Raw genomic sequence first — 17779 nt, forward strand, 5'->3', positions numbered from 1 at the left:
GTGCGAGAAGGAAGGATGACAAAAAGGTGATAGATGTGACAGTGTCATTGGATTGACCAGGTGTGATGACACAATGTTGGCCAGTGAGATGACATCCCAAAGACGGGAGCGAGCTGACAGGAGGATGTCTGCCAAGTTACGGTATTCCAGTATTTCAGTGGCGTCCATGCGGCTCTTGATATTGCCCTAAACCGGAAGTCAACGAAAACGGCTGCTAAATCTTATACCCGCATTCTTTTTCAAGTTTTTTCTTCTAGCACTGCTCGTGCCCCAGCTCCTAATCTACCTTGACCTAATTAAGTTGACGCTCAACACTGGCTTAACACGAGTACACTTTCCGTAAGTTTAGAATTATACTTCAGGAAGCCAATCTATAACATAGTAGGCCGGCCAACGGATCTTGGAGAACGATGTCATTCCATTGGTTTACTTAGATCTGGAATTCCAATATAAACGAGGATGAGTCAGAATTCTAGACCTTCTCGCAAGTGCAAGGTGTTACCAAATAAGTGCATAGCATCTCCGTCCACATGTTATGCCTTCCTAAGCTTCTACTTCAACATATACAGCATCACATACCGCCAAGATCTTTCCAGCCTTTTGGTGTCGGATGACATGGGTACTCTCGGACCCGTATTCTGCCTATCCTAAAAAAATTATGGTCTCTATCTATTTATTAATATACTAGTCATAGTATACTGTGGGCTGTGTCCGAGCGTCGCGTTTTTTTTTTTGCAAGATGTTTTTTCCAAATGTAGGTTGAACGTGCAGGTGATCACTGATGGCTAAGGGTTCGAAGCGAGATCGGAGGCTTCGAGGAATAGGTTGACATAAGGTTGGCAAGTACAATGGCATGAAATTTGAATAGAAACGCCGAAATAGATACAGGAATTGTCCAAATGTCTGAACCGCTGGGGTTGGTGAACCGGGTGGCTCGGCTGCAATTCTCATGTGCCAACTGATGGCATCTGTCTTTCGGCTAGAACGATGAGCGCCACTACTAACGCTAATTGGACAGCATGGCGGATTTGTGCATGGTTGCCGAGCGGTTTTTTTTTTTGGGTTCTTTGCCATATGATGAACTGCATGATATTTGACCCAAGTTACTTGTTGTCCATCCTTCCGTTCTCCATTGGTCGTGTCAAAGGAAGCGGGTAGGGGTATCAGAAGAGAAGTGATGTTGTGGGTGTAGACTAGGTTACTTCATTACTCAACTACTTTAGTACTCAAACTTGCAAGTTCGAAGTGAGGTTCATATTTTGTTGCAGCGAGGTCGGACGGCGGGTTGAGGGTTGGTTAATAGTGACTGATATTGTGACAAACAGATATCATCATCAACAGTAATCCACACACCACCCGGGCCTCCACTTCCCTCCTTTTTCCGCGTTCAAGACCACTGTTTTATAATCTAATTTCCTGAACATTATTCATCTCTTCTTATCTTTTCTACCCACGTCTTTGCGGTCAACTTGTACGATCTAGCCTTGCATAATGCTGAACGGAAGTGGAATCAAAATCTTCACTGGTCTGTTATCTCATTCGCCTGCTCTGTGTCTCGAGCTAGAAAACGTCGTTAGGTACCAGTCACCCTGAATTGGCGGAAATAATTGCACGACGGTACATTCTCCATTCATCCTCAGTCAAGCTGCTCCATCCCGCTCTAACTCCTGGGCGCTTTTGAGCCCTGTCTGGTGGTAGTGGGACTGACAACTCTTGGCTATTATAGCATAGGTTTACCCCTATCTAAGGCAGAGGTCACCCGCACTGGCATTGGCGAAACACAAGTACGGATCCAGGAGTCTGTGCGGGAGGATGATGTATATATCATCAACACCGGCTGTGGTGCAGTCAACACTACGCTTATGGAATTATGCATCATGATTCACGCATGCAAGATCGCGAGTGCAAAAAGAATTACTGCGGTCATTCCTCTCTTCCCCTACGCAAGGCAAGATAAGAAAGACAAAAGCCGAGCACCCATTACGGCTAAATTGGTGGCAAATATGATTCAGAAGGCGGGTTGTGACCATGTTATTGTGAGTAGCAGTCGAATCAGGCTGTCGCCATTGACCACGTTCGTTTCAACACTTGTTTGAAAACTCATTCAATTGTGCAGACGATGGATCTACATGCATCCCAAATTCAAGGATTCTTTGATGTCCCGGTTGACAAGTGAGTATACAGTAATTAGCAAAGTAACATACGTCACTCACGTTTGGGGACTAGTGTGAGTTAGGACTTGAGATGCGTCGCATAGCTGGTTGACTTATGAATTCGGAAGTTGTATGCGGAACCATCGGCGATTCTCTATATCCGGACGCACTTTGACCTTAACGACGTGGTTATTGTGTCGCCCGACGCCGGAGGTGCAAAAAGGTAGGGTTGAGTTTTGCGGATTTATATTCGTCGATTGATTTTGCCTGCGTAGAGTGACATCGATAGCTGACCGACTGGGGGTGGACTTTGCCCTGTTCCACAAGGAGCGGAAGAAGGCAAATGAAGTTTCTCGAATGGTGCTTGTGGGACAAGTAAAGGACAAGATTGCGATTTTGGTGGACGACATGGCCGACACTTGTGGGACGTTATGCCTTGCATCACAGCATCTGTCGGAGGCGGGTGCGACCAAGGTGTATGGATTTGTGACGCATGGTATTCTGAGTGGGAATGCGCTGAAAACGGTGTCGGAGAGCAGTCTGGAGAAGCTGATTGTGACGAACACGCTGCCCCAGGCGGAGAACCAGGCCAAGTGTGGGAAAATAGAGGTGCTTGACATCGGCAAGGTGCTCGGGGAGGTGATCCGACGAAGCCATTACGGGGAAAGTGTGTCGAAGTTGTTCCATGAAGTCCCGTATTAGCACCCGCACCGAGCGGGGTTGGCGTAGATAGACGTGATTGTGAATTGATCGTGAACCGAGCCGGGCCAGTTTGAGTTTCTGTGGGAAGCGAAAGCGAGCCGGGTGTGAGCTGCTGAGCCCGCTATTCCATCTCCCATGCCCTTCGTCCTCTGAACTCGCCAATGCGCGCCTTCCAATGTACCAATCCCAGCCCCCGTCCCGCAACAATCCCCCAAACAATCCCCCAAAGGTTCCCGTCGTCGTCACCGGCGTCCCCTCCGTTACTGTCGAGAACAACCGTCTCGTCGTCGGCAATGCCAACACAAGTCCGTTTCAACTGCTTTCTCCCCGTCGTATTTGTACTCACCCCTCCCTCTATTATCTAGCCTCCAACCGTTCCTACACTACTATCAAATGCCTCGGCGATGGCACCTTTGGCACTGTATGGCTCTGCGATTGGCATGGGGTCCTACCCCCGAATACACCACTTTCTCCAATGCAATGCGGAGCTGGTGCGCGTCCTGAGTGGGCAGGAAAGCGACTTGTGGCGGTCAAGCTCATGAGGAAGCCATGGCCAGGCGGTTGGGACGAATGTCAGAAACTCAAGGAACTCCAAGTGCGTACACCACCTCCATCCCTTCCCATGCAGCCCTCTGACTTCTCTTCCCCTGTTTCCGCTTTTCAAGTCACTCCGCACTATTCCTTTTCACCCTAATATCATTCCCCTATACGATTTTTTTTTCCTTCCAGATACTCGGCAGCTTTGCTTTGTCTTCGAATCGATGGAAGGCAACCTTTACCATCTCATCAAGGCTCGCAAAGGTCGCGCACTTGCAGGTGGTCTTGTCTGTGACATATTTCGCCAAATCGTCTCTGGACTCGATCACATACACACAGCTGGCTATTTTCATCGTGACATGAAGCCAGAAAATGTCCTCGTCACCACCATAGGTCTACACGATTACACCTCGGTTTCTCCGGTAGCTCCTCCTAATGCTGCGAAGGAAAAGGACGTCGTTGCTATAATCAAACTCGCCGATTTCGGCCTTGCCCGCGAGACCAAAAGCAAGCCACCCTATACGGAGTATGTTTCCACTCGATGGTATCGTGCTCCCGAGGTTCTTCTCATGAGTAGGGACTACTCGAATCCTGTTGATATGTGGGCACTGGGAACTATCATGGCCGAGCTTGTCAACCTTAAGCCGCTTTTTCCTGGTTCCGATCATAGAGATCAAATAAATCGGATATGTGAAATCATGGGGGATCCCTGCAATGATTATCGCGACAGTCATCAGCGCCTAATGGGTGGTGGCTTATGGACCAAGGGTGTCCAGCTTGCGGAACACTATGGTCTTCGGTTTACTCCAGTACGTATACTTTGTGAGATTCCCATATTTAATTTGACACTTCTTTTCTGCTAGATCGTTCCAAAAGATATTCACTCCTTGTTTGAACGCACTGTTCCCGCCTCGCTCATCCATTGTATCCGTGATCTCCTAAAGTATGACCCAGACCAACGACTGACTAGTCGACAATGCCTGGAGCATCCCTACCTCCTCGAAACTCTTCCCCGCAACCACATTCCCAAACCACACGGTCTTTTCAATGGACCTCCTTCACAACGGCCCAGTGGCACCAACTTCCTTCCTAATCAACCTCGTCCACCAAACCCTCATATACCTATACCGGTTGCTTCATCTTCCCATCGCACTCCCTACCACATCGGTGCTCCACACCATTCCCGTCCTTCCCAGCCCCTTGGAGCTACTGTCACTTCTCATCAAGACTATCCTATGGAAGTGTCCTCTTCCTCTGTACCGGCAACATCCCCACCACACACGAACGGTAATGCTGCAGGTGCTCCTATAGGCCCTGATTCACTGGCACGTACCAACTTTGGGGCAGTGAATGGACGGGCAAACCTTCAACCATCTCAAAACGCACCAAAGACAAGCAAATTTGGCTTTATCAGGCCAACCAAATGGTTGTTTGGTGACAGATCGAGTCACCTTCCTCCCGTTGAAGAGATTCCAGGTGGCTTTGCCAAACCCTCTGGACGCAAACGCACTCAATCATCAAGTACAGATAGATCCGTGCGAATATCCACGCCACTGGAAAATGAATCCCGCATGAACAAGAAGGAAGCGGAACGGTTACAGCTTGAAGCCGAGAAGCAACGACGCGAACTGCTCATGAAATCTAACCGTGAACAGGCCCGTGCTGTCATTCAGAAGCGGTATCAGATGATGCAACGAGCTTCACGTCCCGACCTTGAATGGCAGACGGCTAACGAGCAACGGGTGGATTTCTTGAAGAAAAAAGGCAAGCAGCCATCGCCGGGGCCAATTCGCAAGAACCAAGGCGCCAGTTCCAATATGGTAGCGTCAACGAGCACGACAATTAATGCATCCGCTGGCAGGTTTGCGCCCCACAACGGTGATTCGCTTACCGTGGGTGATCGTGGCGATTGGTATTCAAAAGCGGAACGCGTCCCGAAAGCCCGCCGTCGAGATTTTGATGATGACCACTCCATGTCTTCCTCAGACGTTCGCAGTCTCAGTCGAATGTCTTCAATATCATTCGCTACCGTGGACAGCGACCCTGGGCCCTCTCGTCTACGGAGCCGGCCTAGTCAGTTCACTATAAGCAGAATGACTTCAATGTCCTCCTTGCGGACATTTGACGATTTCCCTGCTTCCGCCCGTTCCTCGAATTCTTTCTCCCTGGAAGGTCAGCTTGTGCACGATTTCCGGACACAAGCAAGCATGAATTCGAATAGTCATCTTGGCAGTGTCTCTCCTCCGCCTGTAGGAACATTATCGCTTTCACCTACTCTATCGCCTTCGCTGTCTCCTTCACCTACGTGGGCTCAGCCAGGACAACAGCAAAAAGATTTCGCTACCAACCAAAATAATCCATATGAATATTCCGTTCCTTCACACCCTCCGAGCTCGTATGGGCACGCGCCACCAAGTCCCTACGGACACCCCCCTAGCTCGGGGCATACACCTAAGTCTGCCAAATCTGCCATTAATCCGATATTCCAAGTGGTGAGTTACAAGTGGGACAGTGTGGATGGTTTGATACCTAACAACAATCCTGGTGACGTAACTCAGTCTCAACTGCCGTCGTCAGTTGGCAATCCCATACCCTCTTCACCTAATAAACTACCACCATTCTCCCAGCTGGAGGCTATCGCTGGAGGTGAATATCCACCTTTGTCACCTATGTCATTCACCACACCTTCCGAGGAAACGTCATCATCATCAACTACATGACATCGGTCGTAGCGCGATGTCGCGCTACGCTTAACTTCATTCCATTTTTACAACAAACCTCGGACATGTATACTCATCGTTATCCATCTTCGCATTTCCTGCATCTCTTGATTATCACTTCTAACTTTCAATTTTTCGTTCCTTCGTCTCAAGTTAATATCTGTGTTGTGTCATATCCCACTCTTTTTTCTTCGTTCTCCTGCAAAAGTTTGTTTCCATGGCCCCCGAGCATTCATTCATTTGAAGCATGGTTTTCGTTATTTTGGCTCCCCGGTATTGCTTCTCTGTTTCTGGCATCCAGGAGGTTGTATTGCTGAAAGCACTAACATTATTCGTTTAATTGACCAACTTCTGTCATTCCTTCTATCTGCTTTGCCACTCAGTTTCCCTTTCTTTCTTCTGCTATTCAATTCAACCCCATTACTCTGATTAATGAGCATAGTCTACCATTTTGGTTGCACATGAGTTTTGGACGTGGTCCAAACCTGACTTTTTATAACAATCATCCTTCGCCCATTACCCTACCAGTAGTATCGTATTCACTCATATTCGCTATCTGCGGCCGAAATGCTAGGTATAGTAGTAAATCGTGCAATATTCCCAATCACTCATCCATGTATTTGTATGGCTCGTAAATTAACACGCGAATTTGCCTTGTTCCACAATTGACATGAGAAAATAGAAGCCATCTTAAACGTCTTCGACCGAAAATCGTACATGTATTACTAACAGGTTTTATTTTCATGTTTGATCATGGGATTTTTCGGTTATCATTCTAGCACCGCTTTGATGTCAAGGTAGCCTATATAGACTATACCATTTTCTTTGGTCTAGTTTATCAACTGATTACATTCAGTAAAGGTAGGTAACCACGTAGAGTAAAATTGATATTAATGGTGATGTTGAGCTTGCTCAAAACGTAGACCACTAAAAGCATTGGCTTACGAGTTAGTCGCGAACAGGAAGTCTGGAAGTACAATCGCACCAATATCTGCATCGATGATTTGCCAAGTAAACGCGGGCAAGGTGACGACAGTAAAAGGTTTGCAATATCACATCGGGCGCGATCGAAAATGAAATTGTCGGGAGCCGAATATATAGGAGCGTGATGTCCATATTTGCGTAAGTGCGGAATTCGGCAACCGCGGTTGGTGGTTTGAAAATTCCGGTTCGTGTCATTGACGAATCGAGTCGAATCGGTTAAATACGGACGGGGATTCGAGTGCGGAAGAAGGAAATGATTAAGTAAGGATAAGTTTAAATCGTAAGTCAGCCTTCAATCTATCGCAGCAGAATTGAAAACTCGGCACAGCATGCACCATGTTTGGCAAGGAATACATGTTACACGCTGGCCGAGTTCTTACGACATACCCGCAAGCACGAGGACCCGGTTTGTCCTAAATACAAGAGAAGTCAAAATCAGTTCATCTTGCTTCTTCCGCTTTTGGCCGAATAGTAAAGCACGAGACATAGGGCTTTCTAGACGTACTAAGTTTATATAAATCTTAGGATGCCCAAGAGGCCCCCCGCCTATTGAACGTCAATGGATCCGTTTCGATTGTTCAAGTCAAGGTTTGTGTTGCATGCGTAGTTTACAGACAGTTGGAAAAATGGAGTGATCCATTGAGTATTTCCAACGACAAGTGAAGGTCGCGAGACACGCACCCCCATCACAAACAGCCTTTCGGCCATCGACGACACGAACAGGTTCTTGAGAAACGAGCTCCATGGCACTCAAAGGGTTGGGCTGCAGATCAATGTTCGTCTGCTCAAAACGAGGGCTAGATCCGAGACCAGGACGAAGTCGCTGGCTCGCCGTCCATGTTGTTGGCTGATTGGGAGCCTGCTTGGGTTTGGAAAGTTCTGGCTTCTCGACAGAAATGGGAGAGTCGTTTCCTAATGGACGGGTAGTAGACAGTGCGCGACGGAGAGGGGAAGCAAGCTGGACAACAGCCCGACGACTGAGCATTGTGAGTTGGTTGATAGAATTGTGCCAACTCTGGAACCGCTCAGTCACGCATGCCCTTGCCTTTTCGGGAATGTCATCAGAATGCTATTAATATTATGGCGTAAACGATTAAACGATAGTGTACTACAACGATAGTCCAGATTTTTAACTAATCCATTTCTTCAATTTCAATATCGTCAATGTCGTCATCCACATCCATCCTTTCATCGGGAATAACCGGCTCATGGTTAGAGATGATCTGCAACTTGTTATGGGGCCCGTCAAACCGAACGTGAACCATTTCACCGTCTTGGACGCGGCCAGAGAGGATCATGACAGAAAGAGGGTTCAGAAGCTCAGATTGGATCGCGCGGTTTAGAGGCCGGGCACCATAGGCAGCTGAGTGACCAACGGCCAAGAGGTAGTTCTTGCTTTCACTATCTAGATCAAGCTTGATCTTACGGTCAACAAGGCGGTCCTCAACTTCCCCCAAACGGATATCCACGATTTTAAGCATATCCCTCCGTGACAGAGCGCGCTGAAAGTCAATCAGAACAAATTCGATATTATAACTTCGATAAAACTCACGAAGATGATGATATCGTCAATCCTGTTTATAAATTCTGGCGGGAAGTGTGATCGAATGGCATTCATGACATTATCTCGGGTTTCAGGCCTGATTGGTGCGCTCTCTGAAAGTTCGTTAAGAAAGATAGCGCCCAAATTTGAAGTCATGATGATAATGGTATTCCGCATATCCACCACTCTACCTTGGCCATCCGTCAATCGACCATCGTCGAGCACCTGGAGAAACAACGTAACAAATTCTCGAGATGCCTTTTCAATTTCATCGATTAAAATGATGGAATAAGGCTTGCGGCGTATATATTCTGTGAGCTGGCCCCCCTGATCATAACCGACATAACCAGGCGGCGAACCAATCAGCCGAGAGATAGAGTGTTTTTCCGAGTATTCTGAGGCATCAATACGAATCATAGCATCTGCTGAATCAAACAGAATGGTTGCAAGCTACGACAGAGTTAATAACTAGGTTTAGCGTATAAGGAATTCGAACTCACAGTTTTTGCCAGTAATGTCTTCCCAGTTCCGGAAGGGCCGGCCATTAAAAAACTTGCGACAGGCCTGTTCGGGTTGGACAGGCCACTCCTCGACAGGCGAATGGCGTTAGCCACCGATTTGACAGCATCCCTCTGGCCCACGACGTGCTCTGCAAGAACTTTCTCCAGTCTAAGTAGCTTTTCTTTCTCCGTAGTAACGAGTCGTGTAACAGGAATATTCGTCCAACGAGAAACAATGTCCGCAATCGACTCGGGCGTTACAATGTCGCTTCCACTTCCGTTCGCTGCGTCCTCTTCCGCCTTTTTCTGCTCTAGGCGCTCAAGTCGAGATTGTAAGTCGGGAATTGCTCCGTAACGAAGGTCAGAAGCGGTTTGCAAATCATGGCTACAGAGCGCTGTTAGAAGTTGATCTGGCTTCACGAAGATCTACTTACCGTCGCTGCGCATTTTCCATCTTGGCATTAAGTTCGTCAAGCCTTCTCCTGACATCGTTGATTTCGTCACCACGTCTCTTTTCGTTCTCGTAAGCGGCTTTCAAAGGTTGGAGCTGTTCTTCAACATCGGCAATAGCTTTCCTGGCAGTTTTAAGGCGATCTTTGCTAGCAGTGTCCTTCTCTCGTTCTAAAGCATGAATTTCGATTTCGAGCTCCAATTTGCGGCGCTGAAGCTTATCAATGGCTTCAGGCTCAGTCTCCCGAGTAACGCGCACGCTAATCATTCATCAGCGAGCCACTTCAAAATAGCTAACGCATATACCCACCTAGCACAAGCTTCATCGATAAGATCGATTGCAGAATCAGGAAGGCGTCGTTGAGTGAGATATCGGTGTGCCAAAGTCGCGGCTTGAATGAGAGCAGGGTCCTGGATCCGAACACCGTGATGTACCTCATATTTTTCTCTGATACCGCGGAGAATGCTGATAGTTTCGACGACAGATGGCTCATTTACAAGGACTTGAGCGAACCTACGTTCGAGCGCAGGGTCAGTTTCGATGTACTTCCGATACTCAGATAAGGTTGTGGCGCCAATACATCGCAACTTGCCACGAGCCAAAAGAGGCTTGAACAGATTGCCAGCGTCCATGCCCCCGCCCTCGGCACCGCGACCAGCCATTATGAGATGCAACTCATCAATGAATAGAATAACCCCAGGACCACCGTCCGTAGCCGCCTTTTCTACTTCGTTTAAGACAGACTTGATACGCTCCTCATATTCCCCCTTGTATTTCGCGCCGGCCATCAAAGCGCCCATATCGAGGGAGTAGAGCCGGGCGATGAGGCTAGCGGGAACATCGCGCTTGACAATACGTTGAGCAAGACCTTCAGCTATGGCAGTTTTCCCTACGCCAGGTTCACCAATTAATACTGGGTTATTCTTTGTCCTAGGAAAACAATGAGCGTGCATGACATATTATCTCAAGAAACCAACCTTCGACAAAGAATGCGTATAGCACGACGAATTTCGTTGTCTCGTCCGATGACAGGATCGATTTTGCCCTCGGTTGCGAGAGCAGTCAAGTCTATAGCATACTTCTGCAAGGCGTCGAAACCCTGCTCCGCTGTTTTTGATTCTACCCTCCTGTTGCCGCGAATTTGTTCGATGGCAGTCTTGAGCGCAGCCTCCGTGAGACCGTTCTCTTTGAGAATCTTCTCTATTGAATCGTCTTTGAGTAGCGCGAGCAGAAGATGATCTTGGGCAATATAGGAGTCATGCATGGTTTTTTGTATACGTTGTGCCTCGCGCAGAACTTTTACCATTAGACCGCTGAGGCTGGCCTCCAACGGGGCCGGGGTCTGAACAGGAAGCCGAACGATAAGTTTGCGCAAATCACGCTTCACATTGTTCTTTGCTACGTCGTTAGCGCATGAAACAGCAAGACGTGGAGAAAGATAGACTCACAAAATCGCCCCCTGCCCTCGTTATCACGGAGGCAAATAGTGGTGCGCCCCCTCCTGCTGAACTAGGAGACATAGAATCGTCCGCATCAACAGACCCATTGATGAGTGCGAAGGCGAGGTGGACAGGTTGCACTGAATGTTATCATGAGCCAGTGAAGTACGCGAGGAAGATGGAATACATACCTTGAATATTAGAATAATCTATGGCAAACTGAGTAGCCTCGGATATTGCCTGCTGGGCCTTCTCAGTGAAATCAAAGTTCGAGGTCATGGTGTCGAGTCGTCGTGGATGTGAACGAGGTGAAGGATAGGAGCTTAAATGTGGAGTCAGACATTGTGTGGTCTTAACCAGACTTTTCTAGTGGTGTGAAGAACTTCCACGACGCCTAGAGAAAATCACTGACGTCATCATCCAGAACATGGCTTCCTTCGACACCGGTTTTCCCGCCGACTCCCTTGAATTTTGTCCCAGTCCTCTCGCCAGCGATATTGTTGCTTGCGGTACCTACAAGCTCGATAATGATACGTTTTCAGCTGAAAATGAGAGGACAAACCAGCAGCATCGGCGAGGGCAGTGCCTTATTTTCCGTGTCCAGTCCAACGAAACTAGTGACAAGCTTTCAATGTATGCATTCGCATTCGTCTTGAACCTTAAAATTCATCAAACAGTAGTGAGAAGATGCAAGAGTGTGACCTTGCCGCGGTTTTGGACATGAAATGGTATCCTTCACTCGATCGTTCACCCTTTTTGCAAATACGGAACAGTAGACCTCTAGGTGTCACCTCGGAGAGACCTCTCAACCTCTCCTTGCAGTTGCCGACTCTATGGCAAATATTACTCTCCATCAACTCAATACTTCCGAGGTTAGCCCTCAGACTTAACTCTTGAGTCGATTCTCATCAAAAAACACAGAAGCGCTTATCTCAAATAGAGCGTATTCAGTGCGCAACCTATGACGTTCTATGTCTTTCTCTCGACTGGTCAAATCGCCTTCGCCCCCAATCGTGTGTATTGGTTTGTGGGGAGTTTTTATCATACAAGTCTTACTTTCATCCAGCTCTCCCGGATGCCTGATCGTGTCGTTATCAAACGGATCTCTCTGCTTGCTCCGACCTACCCAGACCTCTCATCTAGCACTCACTGAAACCTGGCATGCCCACGATTATGAACCATGGATCGCTGCTTGGAATTACTGGGATACCAATATCATTTATTCTGGTAAATTGAACATGCGTTTCGGCCTAGGCCTACTGATCACGGTCTAAGGCGGGGACGATCTTAGGCTGCTAGCATGGGATATACGCCAAGGTTTCGCGAAGCCCATCCACATAAACAAAAGGTCCAGGATGCTTCATGTTTTCCGTTTACGATCTATATAATAATCTCGACAGATTCGATGCAGGTGTGACTTCAATTCAATCCCACCCTCACATCGAAAATATTTTCGCAGTCGGAAGGTTGTTTGATTTTATGCCATTTGACGTTTATCTTTCTCATTCAGGCGTCGCAGTTATGACCACAAGATTCGAATCTTCGATGCTCGAAAGCCTTCGGTACCGTTGGCTCAGGCAGATGCGGGTGGAGGGGTCTGGCGGCTAAAGTGGCATCCCTCTTCGACCCGCAGCAACGACGTCCTAGTAGCATCGATGCATGACGGCTTCAAGATAGTTAGCTTTGACCTTGATATTTCCATTGATCAACTTCCCACACGAAGTGGCGCCAAGTTCACCAGAAGATTTGACGAACATAAATCCCTCGCTTACGGGGCCGATTGGTCTTACGCTCCTTCCGGGTCAAGGGGTACTATTATTGGAAGCTGCTCCTTCTATGATCATACTCTTCACTTATGGCGAGGGTGATTAAGATTGGAGTTAGAATTAAATATGTAGCAAGGGAAGAATGTTCCAGTCTATAGTAATCCAATTTTAAATATGAGATAAATGTGTTTCTGGAGGGCTTGATACATTAGTTGGTAATCCGTCAGTCGATATCTCCGCGGGTGCTTGGGTAAAATGGGATGTCGAGGTTTCTGGATCTCTGCGTCTCTTTTTCCAGAAGCTGATATTGGGACCATTCATGATGAATGACAATGTCCATCTCGAAAGGCCACGTAGCGTTTCCGGTTCATGGACTGCTGCGGTCAACAGTCTCGAGATTGAAAGGATAATAATGATTCTTTCGGTGCGTCAGTCGACAGCCGATTGATTTAGGTATTCAACTGACCGTTCAGCGATCCTTGTGCGTCGATTTGTCGTATTCAACCATTTGTCTGGCAAACAGGACCTCAGAGCTTTTGGCATGACATATAGTGCCATTTCCCCTCTTCTCTTTCCGTTTTCAATCCAAATGCTGTTTCCACACAAGAGAGATCCTGCCAGCACACCGCCATATGGTCCATCCCAAAAATTATGAGAAATTTGAGGTAGATACTTCGCGAGAACGAGAGAACGCGTAAAACACACAGCAAACCAGTAAGAAGATAAAAAGGTTGAGAGAAAAGCTGCGCTACGCAAGGCGCCGACGATGGTTCGCAAGAACCGATGCATGCAAAAGAGCGTTCGTGGACGAGTCATCAGCACTGGAAGGAAATGCACCTGCATATACATTCCGTTAAGTGACGGCTGTAAAAGTTTGACGTCCGCAACCTACCGGTATATAGATGGCAAGGGCCTCCACAAATGCTTTCCCTCCTCTCAGTACGGCATTCGCTAAACAACTATGCGAAAGTCCAAGAGACGACCCAACCTCTTTATGAACGAGCTCGCAAGGTAGGCCACCAACACCCGGCCGACTATCGACGCCGAGTCTTTTCCATATGATGTCGGCTGAAGAACCTCCTTTTGGTGGGAGAACGAGAGGGTCCGCCCATGCTTTCGGGTATCCAAGCTCTTCTGCATAAGGCTTAAGGTAACTGACATAGGCCGGTTGGGTATTACCATATATCCACTTTCTCTCGCGAACAAGGTTGAGGAAGTTTAGAACACGGAGATCCACGTTGGCAAGGGTATTTATCCATTTGACGTAGGATCCAGGTAGCCTTTTCATAGTTAACAATAAAAGCTCTGGAAGAGAAGTTACACTTACCTACCTTTGTGGCTCGTAGAAGAAACACCACATTATCCTGTGATATGGCATTAAGTAGGTTTAAGGGTGAAAGACAATAAACGCACCTTGCACTACACACCCAGAAAAGGAGAGAATCAATCCTCATCGATATTTTGCTTCTCGGAACATTATTTCGCCTCGGCTGTTCCTTTTTCGAATGTCCATTAACAGCATCCAACTCAGGTTGTAAACCGTGTTGCTCGACTGCAACACCTCCACCATTTCGAACATCCTGACCTTTTTGCCCTTCAAAATATGCCTTCAGGAGCGACTGCAGGAGTGAATCCAATGCTCGTACACTCAGCAAAAGCGTCAAATCTAAGGTAGGTGAGGCTGCATTGGCATGATGTTTACCGCGAGGTTTACCCAGCCTACGCGCCTTCTCTCTCCCTTCTTGAAGTAGCAAAATGCCTAAGTATGACGTGATAACGTTCGCAAAGAAAGTCCGTCGTTCTGGGTCGATATGTATCTTTTTCAACCACTTCTTCATCAAGGCCATCATAGACCCCCACTGTGGATGAGCCTCCTGGAGTTCTAGCCAGCGCTTGGCATTACGAACATCATTTTCTGGCCATTTCTGCTCTGGTGACCTCGAAGTGGTGCTCAATGAATTTGTCGAAGCGCCTGTGGAAGCTTTGTTCCAAATGTGGTGAAGGGCGGCTCCGCCCCCCACTGAAACGGTGAAGGCAAATGCAAATCCATTGTATCCCAGCTCTCTTTTCAAGAGACGCTGAAGGGCCGGGTAATTCGCGTGAAGTGGTTTCGTCCCAGTAAGGAGAGTAGTAACGAATGGAACAAGGGACGGTCCAAGGGAAAGAGAAAGGGCCAGTGCGTATGTACGCAAGGCAATCTGGACGGGGTGCTTGGGATCATCTGAGAGGGAAGGTACGTGGTTGATCCAAACAGCGGCCATGGTGACGGGGTATTGTTTGGGTATCGTGATATATGTCCAAGCTGGGAGTTACCGGATCCGATAAAGTTCATGATAACTGCATGTGATTCCTCGAAACCTGGTGTAGTTGCTATTATTTCAATTGTGCTAAAACAAGACATGAGAAAATAAACATAAGTAGGGGGTATCGATGCACGAGCGACGATGTTAAGTGTTCTATTGAGTACCCATCAAAAGGTAGAAGATTCGAGTTCTCTCGTGTAACTCCAGAAGTCAACTTCACCGGTCTTGAAATTTAAGCTACTATCAATGCCAAATTCCGGTAACAAATCAGTCGTGCCGAGAAGCTTGAGAAACTGAACTCGAGATTCTGGGTATACAAAAAGTTGCAGTAGATCATATCCCTAAACTCCCTTGTGAGAGTGTGCAAACGTCAGAACAAAGGGAAACCTACGTGTTGGCGGAGGACAGGTATCAGATGTTCTCGAGGAGGGGGTGTCATCGACGGATGAGGTTCTAGAAACTCCGATGTCAACGTCCCATTGTCCTCCATCCACTGTTCTCCCTTTTCTTTTCCTTTTCCTTTTCCAAGCTCACCCGAGCGGCAAAAATGATCGTGATCAGCGGAACGACAAAAGCCAAGCCATTTTTTCCATAGATCAATCTTGCGTCCATCCTGACCATAACGTAACATGAGCGAACGACATCTTCGCCAATCACTTTCATCTCCCCGCCAAACAGATTCCAGAGCTATATGCGCATACGGTACATCTGAAAGGCTGATGAGATTTGACGACGTCACGGAGTAGCGCGAAAGATTATTGGGGCTTGACGTTGAAGAAGTGGAGCCTTCTGAATCACTATGTAACCTAGCTTTCCGGGGGCGCATCATTAGTCGAACCCATCGACGTCTTCTCACCCAACCTCCCGCACTCAAAAATCCAACTTCAGGTCGCCACTTATGCCTGCGGAATGTCCAATTGTATTCGAAACCGTCATGCTGTACTACGCCTCTGTCAGAGCGCATGTCGATCATCCATGCCCTTGACACCCAGCGCCAGTCGCCATCAGGTAACGGGTAGGTAGAAAGTGTAATTTCTGGTTGTTTGGAACGTTTTCTCGAAGCGTTGGGAAGCGTAAACGCTAGTGGATCTGCGGGCAAGAGTGATAATGCCGAATAATAGGGAATGGAGAAAAGCGTCATGCTTGAGATGCAATCAGAATGAGATTCGAGTAGTACGTATAAACATGTTGAACCCACCCACGTTGGTTTTCGTATACGACAGCCCATTCAAATCTGTCTCTATCGTCTTCATCTTCTACCCCGGAAATGCTACTCTCCAGGATGATTGAAGCATCATCAGGAGATGATGCTACCGCTGAAAAGTCCTGGACTCCATCCGCCTTACGTGCATCTTGTGAGCCCGACTCCTCAAATGCAGGGTTGTCCGAAGACTTGGGATATCGACGAAGTGCTGAAAAGGAGAAGATACGAAACAGCCGAGACGGAGAGGCAAGTTTCCGGCGAGCAGCAGCGACATCTTGTGGAACGCTTTGGTCTACTGCAGGCGGGGGAGCTATTTCCTCATCCGAATGACCACTAAGCGACTTTGAGGAAGCCGTGGACGCCTTGCCCATGGTGGTCGCCAAGAAGATTATCGTTCACGTGGTCCGTTACATCATAATATACTCTTTGGTGTTATTTGTATCGCTTCAGGATTCGCTCATGCGCTGAAGAGGTGAGTCTGTCAAGAGCTACTTTTCACAACACTTAGCCACTATTTTGACTCTGTTCATGTCGTCTGCTTATTTGCGGAACGCACTTTGCCGTGCTTCCCGACGCGCTTCTGTGTCTGGCTTTTCAAGACTTAGTTACGCCAATGCGCCGCCGCGATATGTGTTGGCTTCAAAGACTTCTTTCATCCACACTTCCTACCCTCGTTTCCAAAAATTTCGACCTTCCCATGCCTTGAGAACCTGCCTTTCGTGCTCAAAGCCACTAGCTTCATCCATACCTGCCTGCACAAACTGTTGGAGTATATCTCTTCTTCCGTCGGATATAAGCCACCACGAGCTTCTCGGTCTCTCATACGAGCCAAACCCTTTCGTCGTTGATCCTTCGGTCTTGAAGCAGCGCTTTTTACAGGCACAGGCGGTGTGTCATCCAGATACATGGGCATCCAAGGGTGCTGTAAGTCCACCATTTGCTCCTAGAGATACTATGAATTGATCCTGTTGCAGGAGAAGCAGGACATTGCGCAAGTGATGTCGGCCAGGGTGAATGAAGCCTACCGCACGTTGCTGAAACCTCTTTATCGTGCAGAATATATTTTAGGCCGAGATAGTGTGCCCGTTTCAGAGGAGGACCAGGAGATTGACTCACGGTTAATGATCGAGATCATGAAAGCTAGGGAGTCGGTCGACGATGCAGAAGAAGCGGGCGAGGTAGTGAACCTCATGGAAGAGAATGATGGTGGGTTACCAAGCTACCGCACCCGCTTAAATTAACCATTAGACACAGAGAAAATCAACAAAACGGTTCACCAGATAGAGAGGTTAGTTCATGAGAAAAACTGGCCTGGTGCCAAGGCAGCGACAACCCGGCTCCGATACCTGGAGGGTGTATCGCATGCCGCGAAACAGTGGTTGGATAATCATTAGATACTTAGAAAAAATATACATGCATCACGACTGTTCGGCAAACTCCGAGTGTTTTGCGTGAATGCCAAATTGGAAACACGAAA

The 17779-nt window shown here is 47.8% G+C and overlaps 8 protein-coding genes across 8 annotated transcripts; 4 read left to right on the top strand and 4 right to left on the bottom strand.

The window, feature by feature from the left end:
• Positions 1-1170: 1170 nt before the first annotated feature.
• On the top strand, positions 1171-2934 carry AGABI2DRAFT_133024 (hypothetical protein). The gene is made up of 6 exons (XM_006454269.1): positions 1171-1525; positions 1578-1617; positions 1727-2036; positions 2117-2172; positions 2281-2376; positions 2429-2934. Exons 1-6 carry the CDS (start codon positions 1492-1494, stop codon positions 2853-2855), a joined length of 963 nt encoding a protein of 320 aa, XP_006454332.1. The 5' UTR covers positions 1171-1491; the 3' UTR covers positions 2856-2934.
• Positions 2935-3011: 77 nt separating this feature from the next.
• AGABI2DRAFT_197316 (hypothetical protein) lies at positions 3012-6280 on the top strand. Its single transcript, XM_006454270.1, has 4 exons — positions 3012-3160; positions 3221-3450; positions 3521-4201; positions 4256-6280. Exons 1-4 carry the CDS (start codon positions 3031-3033, stop codon positions 6110-6112), a joined length of 2898 nt encoding a protein of 965 aa, XP_006454333.1. The 5' UTR covers positions 3012-3030; the 3' UTR covers positions 6113-6280.
• A 636-nt stretch (positions 6281-6916) lies between these two features.
• Positions 6917-8105, bottom strand: NdufS6 (NdufS6 NADH-ubiquinone oxidoreductase complex I 13kd subunit). Its single transcript, XM_006454271.1, has 4 exons — positions 7778-8105; positions 7602-7642; positions 7484-7509; positions 6917-7045 (listed from the first exon to the last, which is right to left on the bottom strand). Exons 1-4 carry the CDS (start codon positions 8079-8081, stop codon positions 7003-7005), a joined length of 414 nt encoding a protein of 137 aa, XP_006454334.1. The 5' UTR covers positions 8082-8105; the 3' UTR covers positions 6917-7002.
• A 48-nt stretch (positions 8106-8153) lies between these two features.
• On the bottom strand, positions 8154-11335 carry AGABI2DRAFT_197323 (hypothetical protein). Its single transcript, XM_006454272.1, has 8 exons — positions 11221-11335; positions 11039-11169; positions 10568-10983; positions 9900-10520; positions 9574-9849; positions 9140-9524; positions 8649-9089; positions 8154-8598 (listed from the first exon to the last, which is right to left on the bottom strand). The coding sequence occupies exons 1-8, from the start codon at positions 11306-11308 to the stop codon at positions 8230-8232; spliced, it is 2727 nt and encodes a 908-aa protein (XP_006454335.1). The 5' UTR covers positions 11309-11335; the 3' UTR covers positions 8154-8229.
• Positions 11336-11456: 121 nt separating this feature from the next.
• Positions 11457-12897, top strand: AGABI2DRAFT_182312 (hypothetical protein; the record flags this gene model as incomplete). Its single annotated transcript, XM_006454273.1, has 8 exons — positions 11457-11662; positions 11710-11757; positions 11814-11901; positions 11951-12042; positions 12096-12256; positions 12305-12377; positions 12430-12495; positions 12549-12897. The coding sequence occupies 8 exons, from the start codon at positions 11457-11459 to the stop codon at positions 12895-12897; spliced, it is 1083 nt and encodes a 360-aa protein (XP_006454336.1).
• Positions 12898-12963: 66 nt separating this feature from the next.
• Positions 12964-15056, bottom strand: AGABI2DRAFT_114090 (hypothetical protein; the record flags this gene model as incomplete). The annotated part of the gene is made up of 5 exons (XM_006454274.1): positions 12964-13213; positions 13262-13632; positions 13688-14075; positions 14127-14159; positions 14209-15056. The coding sequence occupies 5 exons, from the start codon at positions 15054-15056 to the stop codon at positions 12964-12966; spliced, it is 1890 nt and encodes a 629-aa protein (XP_006454337.1).
• Positions 15057-15265: 209 nt separating this feature from the next.
• AGABI2DRAFT_114091 (hypothetical protein) lies at positions 15266-16673 on the bottom strand (the record flags this gene model as incomplete). Its single annotated transcript, XM_006454275.1, has 3 exons — positions 15266-15439; positions 15490-16240; positions 16297-16673. The coding sequence occupies 3 exons, from the start codon at positions 16671-16673 to the stop codon at positions 15266-15268; spliced, it is 1302 nt and encodes a 433-aa protein (XP_006454338.1).
• Positions 16674-16793: 120 nt separating this feature from the next.
• Positions 16794-17760, top strand: AGABI2DRAFT_189610 (hypothetical protein). Its single transcript, XM_006454276.1, has 3 exons — positions 16794-17226; positions 17277-17508; positions 17557-17760. The coding sequence occupies exons 1-3, from the start codon at positions 16831-16833 to the stop codon at positions 17694-17696; spliced, it is 768 nt and encodes a 255-aa protein (XP_006454339.1). The 5' UTR covers positions 16794-16830; the 3' UTR covers positions 17697-17760.
• Positions 17761-17779: the final 19 nt, after the last annotated feature.

This window comes from Agaricus bisporus (genome assembly GCF_000300575.1).
Source record: "Agaricus bisporus var. bisporus H97 unplaced genomic scaffold AGABI2scaffold_1, whole genome shotgun sequence".
NCBI lineage: Eukaryota > Fungi > Basidiomycota > Agaricomycetes > Agaricales > Agaricaceae > Agaricus > Agaricus bisporus.

What these genes read in the sequence shown, in the direction of transcription:
- AGABI2DRAFT_133024 (XM_006454269.1), top strand. Translation starts at nt 1,492, where the DNA reads ATGCTGAACGGAAGTGGAATCAAAATCTTCACTG. An exon ending in GCGGAAATAATTGCACGACG is followed by an intron (nt 1,618 to 1,726) that starts GTACATTCTCCA and finishes TGGCTATTATAG; the next exon opens with CATAGGTTTACCCCTATCTA. An exon ending in GACGCCGGAGGTGCAAAAAG is followed by an intron (nt 2,377 to 2,428) that starts GTAGGGTTGAGT and finishes TTGCCTGCGTAG; the next exon opens with AGTGACATCGATAGCTGACC.
- AGABI2DRAFT_197323 (XM_006454272.1), bottom strand. Translation starts at nt 11,308, where the DNA reads ATGACCTCGAACTTTGATTTCACTGAGAAGGCCCAGCAGGCAATATCC. An exon ending in CGAGGGCAGGGGGCGATTTT is followed by an intron (nt 10,984 to 11,038) that starts GTGAGTCTATCT and finishes GACGTAGCAAAG; the next exon opens with AACAATGTGAAGCGTGATTT. An exon ending in ATCGATGAAGCTTGTGCTAG is followed by an intron (nt 9,850 to 9,899) that starts GTGGGTATATGC and finishes ATGAATGATTAG; the next exon opens with CGTGCGCGTTACTCGGGAGA.
- AGABI2DRAFT_189610 (XM_006454276.1), top strand. Translation starts at nt 16,831, where the DNA reads ATGTCGTCTGCTTATTTGCGGAACGCACTTTGCCGTGCTTCCCGACGC. An exon ending in CATGGGCATCCAAGGGTGCT is followed by an intron (nt 17,227 to 17,276) that starts GTAAGTCCACCA and finishes ATCCTGTTGCAG; the next exon opens with GAGAAGCAGGACATTGCGCA. An exon ending in CCTCATGGAAGAGAATGATG is followed by an intron (nt 17,509 to 17,556) that starts GTGGGTTACCAA and finishes CATTAGACACAG; the next exon opens with AGAAAATCAACAAAACGGTT.
- NdufS6 (XM_006454271.1), bottom strand. Translation starts at nt 8,081, where the DNA reads ATGCTCAGTCGTCGGGCTGTTGTCCAGCTTGCTTCCCCTCTCCGTCGC. An exon ending in AAAGGCTGTTTGTGATGGGG is followed by an intron (nt 7,643 to 7,777) that starts GTGCGTGTCTCG and finishes GACGTTCAATAG; the next exon opens with GCGGGGGGCCTCTTGGGCAT. An exon ending in CTAAGATTTATATAAACTTA is followed by an intron (nt 7,510 to 7,601) that starts GTACGTCTAGAA and finishes TCTTGTATTTAG; the next exon opens with GACAAACCGGGTCCTCGTGC.
- AGABI2DRAFT_197316 (XM_006454270.1), top strand. Translation starts at nt 3,031, where the DNA reads ATGTACCAATCCCAGCCCCCGTCCCGCAACAATCCCCCAAACAATCCC. An exon ending in AGAAACTCAAGGAACTCCAA is followed by an intron (nt 3,451 to 3,520) that starts GTGCGTACACCA and finishes CCGCTTTTCAAG; the next exon opens with TCACTCCGCACTATTCCTTT. An exon ending in ATGGTCTTCGGTTTACTCCA is followed by an intron (nt 4,202 to 4,255) that starts GTACGTATACTT and finishes CTTTTCTGCTAG; the next exon opens with ATCGTTCCAAAAGATATTCA.